The sequence below is a fragment of the Eublepharis macularius genome, chromosome 12, assembly GCF_028583425.1.
Source record: "Eublepharis macularius isolate TG4126 chromosome 12, MPM_Emac_v1.0, whole genome shotgun sequence".
Classification (NCBI taxonomy): domain Eukaryota; kingdom Metazoa; phylum Chordata; class Lepidosauria; order Squamata; family Eublepharidae; genus Eublepharis; species Eublepharis macularius.
The window spans coordinates 40,936,774-40,956,259 of NC_072801.1; the positions used below are offsets into that span (position 1 = coordinate 40,936,774).

Here is a 19,486-nt window from a genome sequence, read left to right on the forward strand (position 1 = left end):
CTCCCAGAAGGGACATTTCTGGCTGGGGTGGGTATACGTGGTGCTTATCTTCTCCAAATGGAGGTGCCGGTTGCAAAGTTTCCCAGAAGCCAACCTGCCATTCTGGAAGCCTCTGTGCCTTATTTCCAAATGTGTGAGGATTTGCTGGGGTTACCCACCAGAGGTGATGTAGTGTACACATGGTCAGTAGGGAGCTCTGGCTTTTTGTATGACATCACAAGATGAGCCATCAATACAGAAGAAAGGTTCTGGTGTTGTGCTCCAGTAAACCCTGGCTAAGGCTAAGATTTATGGTGCTGTGTACTGATGTTGCCACGCCAAGGCTGTAACTGTGGTCTGCACCTGTCCACGCTCAATGTTATACCTGCCTTCCACTGAATCCAGAAATCCCTCCAGTTGGAATTGGTATCCTTCCCTCTCAACCCCCAAGTCTGTGTCAATTCAAGAACCATCCATTTCCCTTTCTTCTCATGGTAACCGTAGAGACAGTACTTTATGTAACCATGATGCCTGACTCATCTCCTCCACCTCCTCTCTGTCACTTTCTGTCTTGGCCCAGCTTAGGGCGATGCCATTCCTCCTCCCTTCCCGGGGTCCCCTCTCACCTCCTGGTCGCCCAGGAAAGTGCTATAGTAAAGTACCAGGGTCTGGCTAGAGGGCATTGCAGCCCTCTCTGGTCCTTCACGGTGAAATCCCCTTGCCTCAAGAGCTCAAGGTACTTTCCATGACTCTCCTCCCAGGAAGCAGGGTGCAACACTGAGACCCGCTAAGTTGGGGAGCAAAGTGTTTCATACACTGCATGAAGAACCTGCCAACAGCCAGGGTTTATACCTTTGAGCCTGTTTTCAGTACCACAATATGTGTCCTGTGAGGGTGGATGAGATTACCTCTGAGCCTGTGCAAAGCATTTCTTCTCCTCCCAGCCACTGAGCATCTGCTTTAGCTTCCAACCCATCTGGCCCTAAGAAATGGGGCTTCTTTCTCTCTTGTTAGATGGAGTGACGCTCCATCAAACTCAAACATGTCTACTCTCTTGGGATAATGTGCTAGGTAGGTCTGGGTTATGCCTGGCTAAGAAACTACCTGGGAGCCCTGTGTATGTCATCTTGAGTTGCTTGGTGGAAAGAAATCATAATGGTTAGAATTCCAAGCAGATTCATTAGGCGTTTTTTTGCAAATTGGCTAATTGTGACGAACTCTTCCAATAAATCTATATATGGGCATGCAGTTCTGTTGTGGTATGAAATTGATTAGACCCACATGGCTTGTGGTCTGGTCTAGTTAATTTCACCACTCTCTTGACTTGCAGGAAAGCAGATGTTTTTGACTTTGGACTCAGAGCCGTTAACTTGGAAGCTCACTGTAAGCAGGAAACTGAACTGGCTGGTTGGAGAGGGGATGGGGCAGCTTCCCCGAATACCGTGGCAAAATACACAGAAACATTAAAGAAAATATCTGCTTACTTTAAAAAAAACAGTATAATCAATAGTACTGGAATTCCCTGACCTGGGTAGCCCAAGCAAGCCTGATCTCATCAGATCTTGGCTGCTAAGCAGGGTCGGCCTTGGTTAGTAATTGGATGGGAGACCTCCAAGGAAGACCAGGGATTCTATACAGAGGCAGGCAATGGCAATCCTACTGTATTAGTCTCTTGCCCTAAAGACCCCAGCAGGGGTTACCATAAGTCGGCCACAACTTGACAGCACTTTCCACCACTTCCACTGAACTTAAAGACCCATAAGATAATTCATTCCATATTATGCCCCCAGTCTGTTTTGATATCTAAAAGCAAAAAATGCTTCATCTTAAATTAAATATCTGAAATCAGATCTTCACAGGAAAAGCAAAGCCTTTTTTCTCCTTTAGAGGAGACGGGTCTCTCTTACAGTCAGTCACCCAGTCAACATGTACACACAATTCCTTGCATAGATTAGGAGGCTATGCAAGGCCCTTCCAGAAATAGCTCCTTTTGGCAATGAAATATGTACCTGCCAGCCCATCGGCCGAGGGCCCTAACTACATCCCTCCATTATGATGTGAAGTGGGTGGCCACAGCATATAGGAACATCTTGTAGCACTGCAGGAAATCTGTTTCCTTATTGATTTGTCTGACATGAGCTTTTAAGTTTTCAGCAGTACATTTATTTTTCTTACTCCTGGATTTTAAAAATAGTATGTGTACCTTTAATATCTCATCTTTCACCATTTTAATATTATAACATCTTTAAAACATTTTTTTACTACCCTCCACCTTTTGGAACCTCCAGTGTTTTCAGGTAGCCCTTGTGTGTTTTGAGCACTTAGTTCTAAGGCACTAGCTTAGGAGGCTCATTTTCAATCATTTATTTTCTTCATTTATACCCCCCTGTTCTCCCCAAGAGGGACCTGAAGGGGCTTTCAATTCTCCCATTTTCCATTTTATTCTTACAACACCCCTGTGAGGTAAGGTAAGCTGAGAGTGGGTGACCTAAAGTTACCCTCTTCCCTGGCAGAGGAGGATTTGAAGTTTCCCATACTGAATTCTCCCTAGAAGCTAAAATGACAAGACTAAGGCTATCATACTTTGGTCACATCATGAGAAGACAAGAGCCTGCTTGGTGTAGAGGATAAGAGTGTGAGACTCTAATCTGACTCTAAGAGTGTGAGACTCTAATCTGGAGAACTGGGTTTGATTCCCCACTCCTCCACTCAGGGCCGGCGCACCCATGGAGGCCAGGTAGGCGGTGGCCTCGGGCGCAAGGGAACTGGAGGGGCACCGGTGGGGGTGTTGGGGGCTGAGGCGCGCGCAGCGAAGCTGGCATGACTTGGCTGCAGTTACTGCTGTAGCCAGCCAGCCCTGTGCTGCCGCCGCCGCCGCATGCCCCAGCCGGGCGCAGCCTCCGTGCACCACCCCAGCAGCGGCTCGCGGCTTCTGCGCCCAGCTGGGGCGCGTGGCGCCAGCGGCATGGGGCTGGTTTGCACGCTCCTCTGCTCCCACACGCCCCAGCCAGGCGCAGAAGCCGCCGCCGCTGCATGCCCCAGCCGGGCGCAGCCTCCGTGCGCTGCCCCAGCAGCAGCTTGGGGTTTCTGCGCCCGGCTGGGGCGCGTGGCAGCGGCAGTGGCATGGGGCTGGCTGGCTGCAGCTACTGCTGTAGCCAGCCATGCCAGCTCTGCTGTGCGCTCCTCCGCCCCCACACACCCCAGCCGGGCACAGAAGCTGCGAGCAACTGCTGGGGCGGCGTGCAGAGCACAGAGAAGCTTCCGCGCGCCGCCCCGTCCATCTCACACTGCATGATGACGTCATCACACAGTCAGAGGTGTGTGCGTGCGCAGCATGCACGCTCGTGGCTGTGGGCGCCAGAAACTCTGGCGCCGGCCCTGCCTCCACTTGTAGCCAGCTGGGTGACCTTGGGTCAGTCACAGCTTCCAGGAGCTCTCTCAGCCCCACCCACCTCACAGGGTGATTGTTGTGGGGACAATAATAACATACTTTGTAAACCACTGAGTGGGCATTAAGTTGTCCTGAAGAGCAGTATATAAATCAAATGTTGTTGTTGTTGTTGTTGTTGTTCTCTGGAAAAGTCAATAATGCTAGGAACAGTGGAAGGCAGTAGGAAAAGAGGAAGACCTAAAACGAGAACGCCACACTTGATGTGACGGTAGCTACGAGTCCATCCTGAGACGCCAATGCCATTTTAGAACAAAGATCAAAGTGGTCAAGCCACAGCCAAGAGAATGAAATGCTCACGAGTCAATAACAGATCTTTGCTCTGTTAACCAGAGGAGCCTCTTTTGTTCTTAGCTTGTTAGTAGGTTAATGCCATTTTAGAAGCAGTTCTTTAAAATTGCTGTGAGGCCTTGATCTGGACTGGAGCTCTTGCTCCAATTTTTAAAATTGCTGTAAGGCCCTGATAGTACCAGGAGCTCTTGTTTCCCCCATGCTTTTTCAGGTGCCACCCCCCACCCCTGTTGCTGTTTCAGCACCTGAAAAGGTGCAAGGGGAGAAACAAAAGCTCCTGGGGCTGCCGTGTTGCACACCTAATAGTATTTGTGGCCACGAGATGGACCCATGACTGCCGTCATGTCTTGTTAGGCTCTTAGTCCGGTGCCTTAATCACCTAAGCATGTACAGAGTGCCTTCTGTGCACCACTAAGAAAGGAGGGAAGAAGTGAGAAGAGGCCTTTCCCCTCTCCCCTTTGTTTTCTGAACTATTATAGGCATTAGGGAGAAACTGGGTGAGGTTTGCAGAGTGACTGGTGTGGACTAAATATTTTCCCTGCAGCTGAAATTCATGCCATTTAACTATTCCCAGCATATCCCCCTCTTTCATCAATTCCATTCTTCACTTTGTCCTGTCTCAGTGCCGCTCCCCCCCCCCCTGCGACCTTCTGGCTACACCATCAGGAGGAGAGAAAGGGGAGGAAATGGCAGAATGGTCGGAAGTGACTATATTTAGCAGCCGGGGATGGGTCTGAGATCCTGGCCCCCCAAGTCAGTCTTATCTGTCCCTTGCACCTTGGGAGAGGGCAACAATGCTCACTCTAGTCCGGTCTGGTCAGCTGGAAGGGAGGGAGGGTCTGGTTTTTCTGGAGGGGCTTGCAAATGGCCACATCTCCATCGAGGAGTCTAGTTCAGAGTGCGAATTTAGAACAAATCCAAGTTGGGGCACTCTTCAGCTTTAAAAAAGCCGCTTTATGTTATAAAATTTAACTGCCTTCACTCTGAATGCTTCAGACCCTTCCTTTGATTTTAATGTTTCTTTCTTCCAATCCTAATTGGTCAATACTTGTTTCCCTGGGCTAGACTGGTCTGCTAGTTTGAAAAAAAGAAAAATAGGCACTGCTGTCTTTTGCCTTTATTTTATCCCACCTATCTCTAAAGAAGCTCAGGGCAGTGCGCATGGCTCTTCATTCCCTATTCTCAATTCAGTGTTGTGTAGCAGTTAGCGTGTCAAACGAGTATCTGGGAAACCCAGGTTTGAATCTCCGCTCTGACATGTAAGCTCATTACGTGACCATGTGCCACTCATACTCCTTCAGCCTAACCAACCTCACAGGATTGTTGTGAAGATGAGGGGAGCACGATATAAGCTGCTTTGGGTTTCCATTGAGGAGAAAGGTGGGGTACGAATGAAGTAAATAAGTAAATTCTTATCAAGTTGAGAGAAGAGAGACTGGATCAAAGTTACCCAATTGACTTCATGGCAAAGTGGGGATTACTATATTTCTCCTTTCTCTATGTCTGTCCTCACAAACAACAACCGTCTGAGATAAGATAGGCTGAGAGGTAATGATGGAACTAACTGAGCTTCCTGGTTGAACAGGGATTTGAACTCAGGTCTCCCATTCCTAGTCCAGCATTCTCAACTGTGGTATCCTGCCTGCTCTCACACTGCTTACAGCTGTGATGCAGCTGGAACTTTTCATCAGGTCCTCCTCCCTTGTCAGTCTTCTCCCAGCTTAACCAACTCCTCCTTCCCAGTCCTGCTTTATCTCAGGTTGCCATACAGTTGTGCTGGGAGACAATGTAGGACAAAGAAATCAGGACTAGACGAGTCGTCCCACGTTGATCCTTTTCTCTTGCCTGCCCTCCTCCCTCCTCTATTTTCTCAGCCCTGCCAGCTTCAGCTGTGCACCTAACCTCTCTGTTCCTTCTCCCTTTCCTGCAGGACGGATCCCGCCAGCGCCCCTTACAGAAAAAGAAGACCGTCTCCTTCAGCACCATGCCCAGCAACCGCAAGCTCAGCAGCACCGCCGCCTGCATCTCCTTCATGCTGGAGGGCTGTGAGATGAAGAAAGTGCGCTCCAACTCGCGCATGTACAGCCGGTTCTTTGTGCTGGACCCCGACCTGCGTTTCATGCATTGGGAACCTTCCAAGAAAGACTCTGACAAAGCCAGGATTGAGATCAAGTCGGTCAAGGAGGTGCGGGTTGGGAAGAAGACACCCGTGCTGCGCTCCAATGGCCTCTCAGACCAGTTCCCGGATGAATGTGCTTTCTCCATCATCTATGGTGACAATTATGAGTCTCTGGACCTTGTGGCGAGCTCTGCTGATGTGGTGAATGCCTGGGTCATGGGTCTGCGGTACTTGGCGTCCTATGGAAAGCACACTCTAGAGGAGACCCCTGAGGCTGGCCGGCCCAACCCCCGCACCTCGTGGGTCTCCTCTGTCTTTGACATTGCAGACCTGGAGAAGGAAGGCCGAATCCCGGTCTCTCGGGCCGTGCAGCTTATACGGGCTCTCAACCCTGGTATGAAGGCTGCTACAATTGAGCTGAAGTTCAAAGAGCTCCAGAAAGCAGCCAGTGAACGGCTTGGGGAAGAGGTCAGCTGCGAGGTCTTTGGGGAGGCCTACTGCGAGCTGTGCACCAGGCCCGAGGTATTTTTTCTCTTGGTCCAGTTTTCCAGCAATAAGGAGTACATGGGCTTGAAGGACCTCATGATCTTCTTGGAGGCAGAGCAGGGTATGGAAGGGGTAACGGAAGAAATGTGCATGGAAATCATCAGCAAATACGAGCCGTCCAAGGAAGGCCGGGAAAAGAGCTACTTGGCAATTGACGGCTTCACACGCTACCTCCTCTCGGCTGACTGCTCCATATTTGACCCTCAGCACCGCCAAGTGTGCCAGGACATGAACCAACCGCTGTCTCATTATTTCATAAGCTCTGCACATGGAGCTTGTCTGGCTGAGGACAGCTGCTTCTGGGGTGGCTCCACCTCAGACATAGGGGGTTACGTGGCAGCCCTCAAGGCAGGCTGCCGCAGCTTGGAACTAGTGGTATGTGACGGCCCTTCTGGGGAGCCAGTGGTTGGTGCTGGTGCCCGCTTGGCTTTCTCTAGAGTGGTGGGTGCTGTTGCAGAATATGCCTTTGAAGCGTCAGAGTTTCCTCTGATCCTGTGCCTCTCTGTGCACTGCTGTTGCGCACAGCAGAGGGTCGTGGCGGAACATCTGAGGAAGACTTTTGGAGACAAGCTGTATCTTGTACCCCCAAATCCCAATGAAGTATATCTCCCCTCTCCAGAAAGGCTCAAGAGATGCATCCTTATCCAAGGCCGGAAGCTGCTCCCCAGCTGCCAGTCAAGTGAGGGGGACGTATCTGATGATGAGGAGACCTCAGAGCTGGGACTGCAGCTAGGCGAGGAGGACCGGGAGCAGCCCCGACACCGGCGGGTCCTGTGCCGTGAGCTGTCTGACCTGGTGAGCTTGTGCCAGATGGTGTCTTTCCAAGGCTTTGAGGCCTCTCGGCGGGGCCAACACTATTGGGAAGTGTGTTCCTTCAGCGAAGTGGAGGCTGGGCGCTATGCCAACGAGGAGCCGGAGGATTTTGTGGCCTACAACAAGCGCTTCCTGTCGCGGGTTTATCCCAGCCCTATGCGCATTGATGCCAGCAACATGAACCCACAGGACTTCTGGAAGTGCGGCTGCCAGATGGTGGCAATGAACTACCAGACACCAGGACTGATGATGGACCTGAACGCTGGCTGGTTCCGCCAAAATGGGGGCTGTGGCTATGTGCTCCGGCCCGCCATTATGCGTGATGAGGTGTCCTACTTTAGTGCAAACACCAGGGATGCTTTCCCTGGCATCTCAGCCCAGCTGCTACACCTCAAGATCATCAGTGGGCAGAATCTACCCAAGCCCAAGGGCTCTGGTGCCAAGGGTGATGTGGTGGAGCCATATGTCTGTGCCGAAATGCATGGCATTCCAGCTGACTGTGCCGAGAAACGCACTAAGACGGTGCTACAAAGCGGGGACAACCCTATATTTGAGGAGACTCTGGAGTTCCAGGTGAACCTTCCTGAGCTGGCCATCCTTCGATTCATGGTGCTCGATGACGATTACATTGGGGACGAGTTCATTGCGCAGTACACCATCCCCTTTGAATGCCTCCAGATGGGCTATCGCCACGTGCCTCTCCAGTCCCTTTCTGGCGAGACCCTCCCGAATGCAACTTTATTTGTGCATGTGGCCATCACCAACCGAAGGGGTGGGGGCAAAGCACACCGGCGGGGGCTCTCAGGGCGCAAGGGACGGCGCATGCGAGAGTACACATCCACGAAAGCCACAGGAATCAAGGCCATAGATGAAGTGTTCCGTACTGCCACTCAGCCACTGCGGGAGGCCACAGACCTGCGGGAGAACATGCAGGTACCCAGGTAGAGGGAAATGGGAGCCACAACTCCCGAGTTTGGTTTGCAGGTTTTGGAGTTGGGGAGAAAGGGGTATTTCTTGGAGCTTGAACTCCGTGGAGGGTACATCTTTGCTATAGAGGCTTGGAAGTTCAACTCCCTTGGCTTTCACAAAGGAGCCTGGGAACCATTATTTTGTAATGGAACTGGGAATTTTTTGAAAGAGGATTAATTTCCTAAACAAGCCAGCAGGGAACCCTGGTAGTTAAAATGAGTTTAAAAACTGGTTTACATTGATAGGGTAGATGTGCCCTGAATGGGAAATTGGGTCTGACATGATACTCCCTTGGGGAAGTTTTAAAAACTCAAGCAGGTTGTAGAAAGTTGATTTAAGTCATAATGTTTGTAAGAGACTAGAACACCTTCGCATCCAAGCCACAAGCACCAGGTGAAGAAGGCACAAATCTGATCTGGGGGGGAAAGACATTGAGCAAAACGAGTATCCTGAGTCTCTCCCAAAGGCCTACGTGTCCTCCTTTCTGCTCGTTGTAGTAAACAGATGCTAGAACAAGATGCTAATCCCTCAGATCTCTGCACTGCAAATCCCATTCCCTTCTCCCTCTTGCCTTCAATACACTCTGCCATCTCTAGCTATCCAAAAGTCTGGCTTAAATGATTCTACCACTTCTTTGTTGTGTGCATCCTATATGTGGATCTCATTCCCAGAACGCCTCAACTATGCCACCTCATTCTCTTCCTTCAAATCTCTCCTCATCCCTCTTCCGTTTTTGTGAAGCTTTGGCCATAATACCACAATCCTTTCCCCCATACCCCTGCAATGGTCAATTCACCCGAGTATCCTCCTCTCTGCCTTCCTTCCCTTTGGCTGAAATGAGACATTGTCAAGATTGGCTGGGTGCCCTTGAAAGCAGCAGCCTGGTGTCTCCTCCCCCTCAGCAATGCCTTGTGGACTCAGGGCCAAGCTACAAGTGATGCCTGACACAGGTTGGACACTTGTCAGCTTCCCTCAAGTTTTGATGGGAAATGTAGGCCTTCTGGTCTTGCAGCTTGGCTCTCCAACTGCTGTCCAATGGATTTTCAACTGTCACTTGTCTAACATTCCACCAAGCTGCCTACATTTCCCATTAAAACTTGAGGGAAGCTGACAAGTGTTCAACCTGTGTTAGGCGTCACTTGTAGCTTGGGTCTCAGTTGCTTAAAGTGACATCATCACATGGTGGGTTTCCCCACACTTCTGATGGTAGTGAATGGAGGCAGAGAGACACTCAATGCATTAGGAAGAGAAGACGGAGAGATGCAAAGCTTCCAGTTTGGGTGACAGCCATGTGATATCCATAACTTATAACTTCAGCTCTGATGTATGTATGTTCTTAACTGTTGGAATTAAAATTTTAAGTACTTTAGGCAGAGATCTTTTCCCCCTTATGTTCCATAAAGCAACATGTGCATATTACAGTTTAGTATACATTATTCTCTCAATGAGGATCTGTCCATGTATCTAGTTTTTATCCTACTCTCCCTCCAAGGAGCTCATGATAGTGTATATGATCTTCCCACCCACCCCCCACTCCCCATGCAGTCCTCACAACAACCCTGATAATTCAGCAAGGTTGAGAAAGAGTGACTTGCCCAAGGACACCCAGTGAGCTTCTATGGACGAGTTGGGATTTGAACTCGGGTCTCATAGGTTTACTCTCTAACTATTAGTTATCCTTCTGTTTCAGCCTTTCAGTCTCTCCAAGGCAGGTCTCTACTGATCTCTTTCTGCCTTTTCTGGCAAGCAGGGAGTACTGCTACCCGGGCTAAATGTGGTGTTATGGTTTGAGTGTTGGACTAAGACCCAGGTTCAAATCTGCCAATGCCATGAACTTTATTGGGTAATCTTTAGCCAGCCATTCTCTCTCTCAGCCTAACCTACTTTACAGGGTTGTTGTGAGGATAAAAAACAAAGGAACGGGAGAACCATGTATCCTGCTAGAAGCTCTTTGAAGGAAAGGGGAAATTAAAACACAGCCAATAGAGAGGTTGCTTTCTTCATTGGCAGTGCTTCTCTTCCCAGATATGTTTCTCCCTGGTTGCTCTGGCCAAGGATGAGTGGATGGCAGTAGCATTGGAGAAAGTAAGGGCTGCACAGAGGGCATGGACCTAGAAGGCTGCCCAACTTTCTCAGACCATCTTTACTAGCATGGAAAGGAAGGGAAGAAGCAGGCTTGAGTACTGAGTGCTTGCTTGTTACATATGAATCAGAGTCAAGAGAATTAATGTACTCAGGCCAGTAAGTCTGAGCTTCAGATGGAATTTCAGCTGAGCCATTAATTCCCTTAGTTGTAGAACATCTGCTTGGCATGCAGAAGGTCCCAGGTTCAGTCCCCAGCATCTCCAGTTAAGATTAGGTAAGTTATATGAAAACCCTGTACCTGAGACCCCAGAGAGCTACTGCCAGTCAGAGTACAAAATAATGGACTTTGCAGGCCAAAAGGCTGGCTTAGTATAAAATCACATGTATGAGTTCAGCTTGACTCACACCTTACTCTCTTTTTGCAGACTGGGAAAAACAAACTTACGGTGGAAGGATTTGACCCCAAAGCCACAATAGCTCATTTTTGTCTCTGTTGATTTAGACTGGGGATTGGACCAAGTTCTTAGAGTCACATGCCTCTGCACGCCTTCCCCTTCCCCAAACAGGAAGTGTGGTAATCCCTGGTCTTCTCCTCGATTTGGATTTGGGGAGGAGGCATTGGGGTGGTTCATGTAATGGTGATTATTCTTTAGGAGCTTTCCAATATCTTTGGAACTCAGCCTGAAAGCAAAACCAAGACCCTGCTCCTCCCCAAATCAGAAAAGAGGCTCATGGCAACCACAGAGTTTGGCTGGCTACCCAAGCCACCCATCACTGGAAAATATCTGAGAATGGGGTTACTGCTGCAGAGGGTAGCACTGGGCTTAGCAGAGGATCTGATAACTGTCTCCAGGGGTGTCAGCATTTTTATCTGCCTCTGTCTTGTTTTCCTCTAGAATGCTTTGGTCTCCTTCAAGGAGTTGTGTGGCTTAACTCCAGCAGCCAACATCAAGCAGTGCATCTTAAAGCTGGCCACTTGGCTACAACCTAGTGAGAAAGAAAGCCCCCCAACTGTCACCCTGAACCTGGGCGAGGAGTACCCTTCCATGGAGACCCAGGGGCCTGTCCCGGAGCTGCTACGGAAAGTGCTTGCCGCCTATGATGCTGTGAGTGTTGCCTGTTATCATGTGGGGCCCTGGCCTAGTCCAGTAAACATTGCTGGGGCTGTCCTAAAGAGTCACCACTTTCTGGGTCACCTGGTTCCATCTCCATCCCCCTGCTAATGGCAAGTGCAGAAGTATCCACAAATCTCAACTAGAGGATCCCAGTCCGAATACACTTTGGTTGGCATTCCTGTACACAGCCATTTGGGTGCAGTCAGGATCAGGCAAATAAGGTTTGTAGCATAGAGATGCAGGGATAGAGTGGTTCTGTCTCTCTGCTTAACAGTCCTGCTACTGAAATGTCATTTCTTAAAGCTTGTTAGTGTGTCAGTTAGTGGAAGTACCTCAGGGGTGTTGATGCAAGGGAAAGAGGGAAGGGTTGACAATCTGGGAGGGGGGCTTTGGATGGAACTAGGCCTGAAAGGGGCTTGATTGCTGGGAATATCTCTTAATATATAAAAGGCAAGCCGTGTTGCCGATGACTCACTTTTTATCCTGGTGCAGGCACAGTGAGTCATTGACAACACGACGACAGAGAAGCAGCAGCCATGGGGGTGGCCACAGAGGCAATGGGGAGACCCAGTATGCTGGCCTGGCCATCCAGAAGCCTCGCAGTGATGGAGAAGGCTGCCACATCAGCACAGCCCTCTGGAGGCTCCACAGTGGCCACAGAGGTACGGGGAAGCCTTGTGCACCGGTTCGGTCCTCTGGAGGACCATACTGCCACACTGGCCTTCTCCGCCACTGTGGCAGCCTCGACAGAGAAGCCCGCTGCGGCTCTGCACCACTCTCAAGCCTGTTTTTTCCCAACGGCCTGGGTTGCTAGTCTATCTATAAAATACATTTGTATCCCATCTTCCCTTGAAGAAGCTCAGGGCAGTGTGCCAGCTTCCCTCCTCCCCATTTTATCCTCAAAGCAGCCCTGTGAGGTAAGTTAAGCTGAGAGTGATTGGCTCAAAGTCTTGGCAGGTTTGAACTTGGGCCACCCCAATTGTAGTGTGACATTTTAGCTCAAGGCTCCTCAACTTTTTTAAGCCTATGAACACCTTTAAAATTCTGACACAGGGCGGTGGGCTCAACCACAAGATGGCTACTGAAGGAGGTGGAACAAGCCACAAAAAATGGCAGGGAATGACGTTAGGCATAGCTCTCATAACAACTCTTCAACATTTCAGTCTGTAATTTAATAGGATGTTTTTTAATCTGTGCAGCCAATCAGATCTCCAGTGACCAATCAGAAACCCTGATATGCAAAAGCTCCCCCCTGGCCCCACCCACTTTCTAAAAACACTTGGTGAGCACCAGGAAAAGAGTACCACGGGGGGGACGGGGGACCGATCCCTATACCACCTTGGCTCCCAAGGTTGATGGGCCCTCCAAAGCAAATGGAGCCCCAAATAGCTGTGAGAGTATGTGTTTGTAGGGCTGGCCCTAATTCATCTGATAGGCTTCCGTGGCAGAGTGGAGGATTCAGACTTGGGTGTCCGTAGTCCAACCCTCTGTCCACTATACCAAGGTGTCTCTTTTACCGTGAACAGCCTGCTGCAGATGCTACAGAGGAAGGGAAGGGGTTGAGCCAAGAGCCCCTGGAGGGTGGTGGTGCTTTGTGTGCCACATCTCTCCAAATACTCACCACGCATTCTGTCTGTGCCCTCCCTCCCCCTCAGATGATCCAGACAAGCCGGACACTAATTGAGTCAGCCGATGCTGTTCACACCAAGATTATTCAGGTGCAACAAGCAGGTGAGTGACAATAGCCCCTCTCTTCCCTCCTTCCTGGGATGAGCCCGTCTGACGGGGAGGGCGGTCTAGAAATGTGATTAAATAAATAAATAAATGTAGGTGCTGTGAGCTCTTTTTATAGAAAGGAGGGCTACAGAGGAAATGAGTAAATGAATGAATGCAAACTCCCAGGATTTAGTTATCTGTTGCTTTGGGGGCTAGTTCACACATTCTTTGATTTTTCTAACCAAAATTTTACTGTACACTTGAAAACTGCCAGATGAATGTGTGAACAGACTCAATGTTGAAAAGCATCAAATGCCAAGATAGCAGAAGTTTTGTCTGCAGTATGATATTTGCATGGATGTCCCATTCACACGTGCAAAATGTCATCCCTGGATGTTGCCAGCCATGGAATCTTTTAAATCACATGTGCTTTTTAAAGTTTGTGTCCCAGACTATCTTGAAAGAACTCTCAGTGGCATGCTTGTAATCTGACCACCTCAGCTGAGATTTACATTTCACCACGTGAATTACACATCAGATGTGCTATCAGTGGATCTTTTGTGTTGCCCAAAGACAGTGATTTCCAGTGGAGTCTGTTCATGCATTCAGCTATAAATCAAGAAGTGTTTCAAAATTATGTGATGTATTTGTATGTGTGAACATAATATTGCACCACAGGAAAGTTGTATTCTGTCCAGCTCTGCTATAACAAGCAAAATCTCTCATGCCTTCCAGAATTCCATAAAGGCATTGCTGACAAGCATGATTTTTAAAAACAGTATAAAATTACAATTGTATTTACATTTGATATAATTAAGTAGTATACAAAGTAATCAGTTCTTGCTGATCTGCATTGAGTTGTGCCCTTAGGGATCCCACACACGCGCACCACAAATTGTCTGGCTGCAGGCCTGGGTCTGAATAAACCCCTGCAGGGGTTTGCATGAAGTTCCTGGGCAGTTTGCCCATCCAGATGTTTGCTTTTAGCAACTGGCATCTCTGTATGATTCAGACATTCTGCTGGAACATTAAAAGTGTTTCCTTCCTTTGCATGTGTGTTGTTGTTTTGCATAATTCCATATCCAAAGTTCTTTAGGTTCTTGGAATTTGCTACGGGCAAGGACTGAAATGATATAGGGGGTTGTGTAGAAGATGGGGAATGGCAAACAGTGCAGGCATTAGGATGGGAGGGGGTAGAATTTTGGGGAAGAACACAACAAATACCACAAGTGGGAACAGAAAAGGAGATGTACAGAGGCTGGAGAGAGACTTGATGGTTTTTCCAAGAGTCACATGGTCCCACACTTGTCCTCGGTCAAACAGCTTTTGTAGATTTTTTAAGCCCTACAAAAACCTGCAGAACTTCTCTTCTAGGGGTGATAGCAGAAAAACAATGCACAATGTACGCAACAATGCCATCCTCATTCTGTCTTTGATAAGTTCCAGGCTTAGCCAAGAAGTCCTGCCCTGGATAAAAGGGGCACTCTTGTGACACTTCCCTGTGTGCTTCTCTTTCTTTCATCTCCTCTTTCTTGCTTCTCTAGGAATGAGTTTTCACAAAGAGCTCTACCGGCTGGAGGTGAAGGAGGGTCTTAAAGGGCGGAAGCTGCAGAAGGCTCTGGAAAGTTTTGCCTGGAACATCACAGTCCTCAAGGTAAGTCGACTCTAAGGCAGGGATCTCCAGCGTGGGATCCCAAAACTGTACTGTGATACCCCCATCAGAACAGGAGGTGGTAGTGGGGCAAGGAGGAAGGTGTAGAGCAGGCTTTTAAAGCCTGTGGGCAGTGAAATTCTGACACAAGGTGGTGGTCACAACCACAAAATGGCTGCCGCAGGAAGCGGAACCAACCACAAAATGGCTGCTGCAGGAAGCGGAACCAACCACAAAATGGCTGCTGCAGGAGGCAGAACCATAAACAGAGGAAGGCCAAGTGTAGGAAAAGAGAGGGGTAAATTTAAAAGTACACTGAGAAAGAGGAGTGAAAGAGAATAAAAGCAACACTGTGGTGGCAGCTGCCTCTGAAGGAATAGTATTTTAATCTGCATAGCCAATCAGACCTCTTGTAGCCAAACAGAAGTTGGGCAAAAATCACACATGTACAGTTCCAGTTCCAGTCTAATTACCATATTGCACAATTAGAACATCAGAGATCTTAAAACGTAGGCAAAATTCCAGATTAAATTGACTTAACCAACCTTTTTTAGCAGATCTCTAAGAGATAGAAATTTTGCTGCCTATAATATAATATTTTCATTTGTACTAAAGTGTAGTGAGGAAACCACAAATTCAGATAATAAACAAAATTGGATTATAAACTTAGAAAACAATGCGATAGAAATTGGATTAGGCAAAGTAGAAAACAATGCAGTAAAAACAGTACATTAAACCATGCCATAACCTACAGCCCTTATCTCTTTATTAAATTTATTTATTGACTGTATTTATAGACTGCCTTTCTCCCTGAGACTTGGATAACAGTGTGAGTCGATACAATCAGTATGAAGAGACATCGAATAAGCAATGTACTAGGACTAGGAGAACAGAAATCTGTATAAGCAAAGCACACTAGACATGATACAGAACACAGATAAAATGCAGAAAAAAGAGACCCTGTGTGGAATAGAGGTTAGAGTGTCAGACTAGAATATTGGAGATCTGGGTTCAAATCCCTGATCTTCTACAGAAGCTTGCTGGGTGCCTTTGGGCCAGTCACCCCCCTCAGCCTAACCTACCTCACAGGATTGTTGTGAGGATAAAATAGAGGAGAGAATGATGTAAGCTGCTTTAGGTTCCCATTGGCAAGTAAAAAATTAATAAAAACGGAATTACCTAGGTAGAAAATAATGCAGTGACAACCGGATAATATGTGCAGCAACAATTGTATAGTCTGCAGTCCCTTTCCCTTTAGAAAGCATGTCCCTGAACCATTCTGTTATAGTATAGCCCAGTTTTCTTTATAGAACACCCCTGCCGAACAACTCCCTTTTACATAGTTACTAACAGCCCTGTTGTCTTTATCAAAATGCATCTCAGAGTTTGTTGTGTTCTATCATATTCTTCTCCAGCTGTTGCTACATGGATAGTAGCTTGAGTTTTACTTCTTCTGCTAATGGCAAGCCACTTCTGCCAAATCTAAGACCACCACCTGCCACCTAGTGGTTCTTGGGTGTTTATGAATTTCTCTGTGTTTGAACTGTTGTGTTGCTTTGGGTGGTTTGTCTTTTCTTTGCACAAGGGCTGTGCATTTTGTGAGCAATGATTTGTCTACAAGGGACTCAGTCACATCTCTGCTTCCGTTTCTTTCCAGGAATCAGGCTCAGGTTGCCCATGAATGGCTGTGTAAATCCATTTTTTCCTTCAGCGAGTACTTTGAGTGTCATGTGTGTGTGTGTGTGTGTGGTGTGGCTGTAGCAAGTACCTGACTATGCTGCAAAGTCAAACCAAGATAATTTGGTCCAGTAAGCAGAAAACCCAAAGTACTCCTATTCCAAAATTGTAAAAAAATTATCATAATCTAAATAATTGAGTTTACTGCCATAAATTAAATTGCTGTCCTTGGGAACGGGCTGTAGTTTTAGTGGCAGAGGTCATGCGTTATTTATTTTCTTCATTTACAGCCTGCCGTTCTCCCCAGTGGGAACCCTAAAGCAGTTTACATTGTTCTCCTCTCATCCATTTTATCCTCACAACAATCCTGTGATGTAGGTTAGGCTGGGGGTGAGTGACTTGGCCCAAGACTGCTCAGCAAGTTTCCATGGAAGAGTCGGGATTTGAACCTGGATCTCCTGGCTCCTAGTTCAATACTCTAATCACTGCACCATGCTGGTGCTGTAACATTCACTCCTTTGCACATCTCCAGGTCAAAAAAATGTCCAGTAACAGAACAGAGTGAGGAGGTGGGCCGGCACTAGTAACGCAAAGAGAAAACCACTGAGTGGTCTGTGGGGCAGATTGTTGAGTGCAGGTGTTGCATATCCACTTCCTTGGAGATGAGGCCACCAGAGGGCATACTGAGTTCACCTTCCACCCCTGCAGAGGGCTCAGACTGAGAGGGGAAGAGGTTGAATCTTTACCCTGGTCCACCTCCTCCTGTTGAAACTCTCCTGCCCTCTTATCTGAGCTAGCTCCATGGACAGAGGAGTCACCCTAACCATGTCCTCTTTGGCTCTGAGCTAGAGATGCTTAAATAGCTCCCCACAGTCTTTGCAGGTGCCTCCCTCTGGTTCATGGGCAACTAGCCAACCCTGGGTGTTGCCTCCCATCCTTGGAAAAGGCTTGGGAATGGTTTGCACCTCTTGTGGCCTCATCTTTGGCCTGATGCCATCAGGTCATCGTTGGGCTGCGGAGGCATGGTGCTGATTTCTGGCCTGCTAGGGATTGACACTAAGGCATGGTTGGCTCACCCCCTTCCTGTTGCCCTGAGAAAACCTGGCTTTGCAGCTGCACCAACCACCAGCCTTGCCTCTGGAGCTGCAGGTCAGCCCCTTCTTGTTCCTGCAAAGGGGCTGCCGCCCCACTGTCCTGCCCTGCCTTTGCAGTGGTTATGGGAACAATGTCAGAGCCCCCATCTGGCTCTGGCACGAACCAGCAGTATTGCTTAGAAGCAGCAGTGGTCACATTCCAGGTGAGGAAACTAAGGAGATGCTGGGCTCTGGGGTAGAGCATCTTCGTCTGGCCAAACCTTTGAAGATAACCTGAGGAGCCCCTTTCACACACCAAGACTCTATTGCCTCTCTGTAAGGTTAGGCTAGAGAAGCCTTAAGCTGCAATTCTGGGCAGTTTTACTTGGGCATAAACACTTACCTAATTTTATTGTTTTATGTATTTGTTGCCTTCATTTGTACCCCACCTTTCTCTCCAGAGGGGACCCAAAACTACTTACATCATTCCTCCATTTTATCCTCACAACAGCCCTGTAAGGTAGGTTAGGCTGAGTGTAACTGGCCCACAGTCACCCAGCAAGCATTCAGGGCAGTGTGGGGATTCGAACCTCGGTCTCCCAGATCCTAACCAGTGTGCCACATTTGTTCCCATTTTAATACAGTGTTTATTCCAGCCTTCCTTCTAGAAGCTCAGGGTGAAGTACATCATTCACCCCTCCGCCTGTGAGTTAGGTTAAGCTGAGAGTGACTGGCCCACGGTCGAGCCATTTTTTCATGGTGGAGTAGGGGTTTGAACCTGGGTTTCCTAGACCCTAGCCCGCGTTCTCCTTACCACACCACTGAAATGAGTCAGTTGTACTTACCAGTTAAGCATCAAATATTGTGATGCAGGTCATTGGAAAACAGGAGATTGTTTTTTTACATGACTTTAGCTTGTTTATTCCCCCCGCCCTTCCTCAAGCTCTCATAATTTTAAAAAAATGGGAGCAAAGCAGCTTTATAATTTTTTCCCTCTAAAGGAAGCAAGGCTCCCCAGCCCCATCTGTTGTGTTTGACCAATTTATCCTGTTCTCAGTGCAGGATCAGGCCTTGAACAGTAAGCTTTTCTGAGGACAGGGAAAGTGTGCTCACTGCTCCTCTAAAATTATCATCTCCACACAGCCTGTGAGTGGGAGGAAGAGTGATTATTTGGAAACATCTACAGATTTAATCCAGGTCAAAAGTGGAACTGTCTTGCTCCCTCCCTCCCACCCACCCAAAGCATTGTAGGAACTGTAGTTTGGTCTCCTCCTAAGAAGTAGAACTCCTTCATATGAGAATGCATTATTCTGATTCACGCCATTGGTCTCTCCAGCCTTGTCCGCTGTGACTGGCAGTAGACCCAAGGCTGGATCCTTCCCGTTTTTCTTCTTGATCCCGTCTGATCCTCCTCACTGTAGCTCCCATCCTACGTTCCTTAGTATACTCTTTTTGGTGGTCAAATGGGGGCCCAGCCTTCTTCTTTCACCATTAGAAAATCAGATCGGATCCAGTCCCAAGACTTCAGGTAGAGGCATTTGTTGGTCTTGCAACCTGCTTTGTGTTTGTGTGAATAGGCGAAACTGAATTTGGGCCTTTCAGATACAAAATCTGTATTCCCCTACTGAGCTATAGGCTCTCCCCGCAAATCTACAGTTTCTAGACTTGCTATGACTCCAGAGCGGGGTGAAGTGGGGGCAAATGCTGAGGCCCTGAAGCCAGCTAGGAGCCCATTGTGGACATCTTGATTGTGGGCGTGGATCCAGGATTATTCTGGATAAACCTTGATTTCTATGGTGTAGTAAAATCAAAAAGAGTCCAGTAGCACCTTTAAGACTAACCAATTTTATTTTAGCATAAGCTTTCGAGAATCAAGTTCTCTTCGTCAGATGCCTGTATCAGGCATCTGACGAAGAGAACTTGATTCTCGAAAGCTTATGCTAAAATAAAATTGGTTAGTCTTAAAGGTGCTACTGGACTCTTTTTGATTTTACTACCACAGAC

The 19,486-nt window shown here is 48.1% G+C and overlaps 1 protein-coding gene across 2 annotated transcripts in view; it reads left to right on the forward strand.

The window, feature by feature from the left end:
• LOC129340673 (inactive phospholipase C-like protein 2) overlaps positions 1-19,486 on the forward strand; it is a 41,028-nt gene that overhangs the window by 18,262 nt on the left and 3,280 nt on the right. The window contains exons 2-5 of one of the 2 annotated variants that reach the window (XM_054995599.1): positions 5,649-8,129; positions 11,147-11,356; positions 13,021-13,096; positions 14,626-14,735. In XM_054995599.1, the coding sequence (XP_054851574.1) occupies positions 5,649-8,129; positions 11,147-11,356; positions 13,021-13,096; positions 14,626-14,735 (2,877 nt within the window). Of the gene's footprint in view, positions 1-5,648; positions 8,138-11,146; positions 11,357-13,020; positions 13,097-14,625; positions 14,736-19,486 lie in introns of those variants that run through there. The other variant, XM_054995601.1, reaches the window with a different exon arrangement.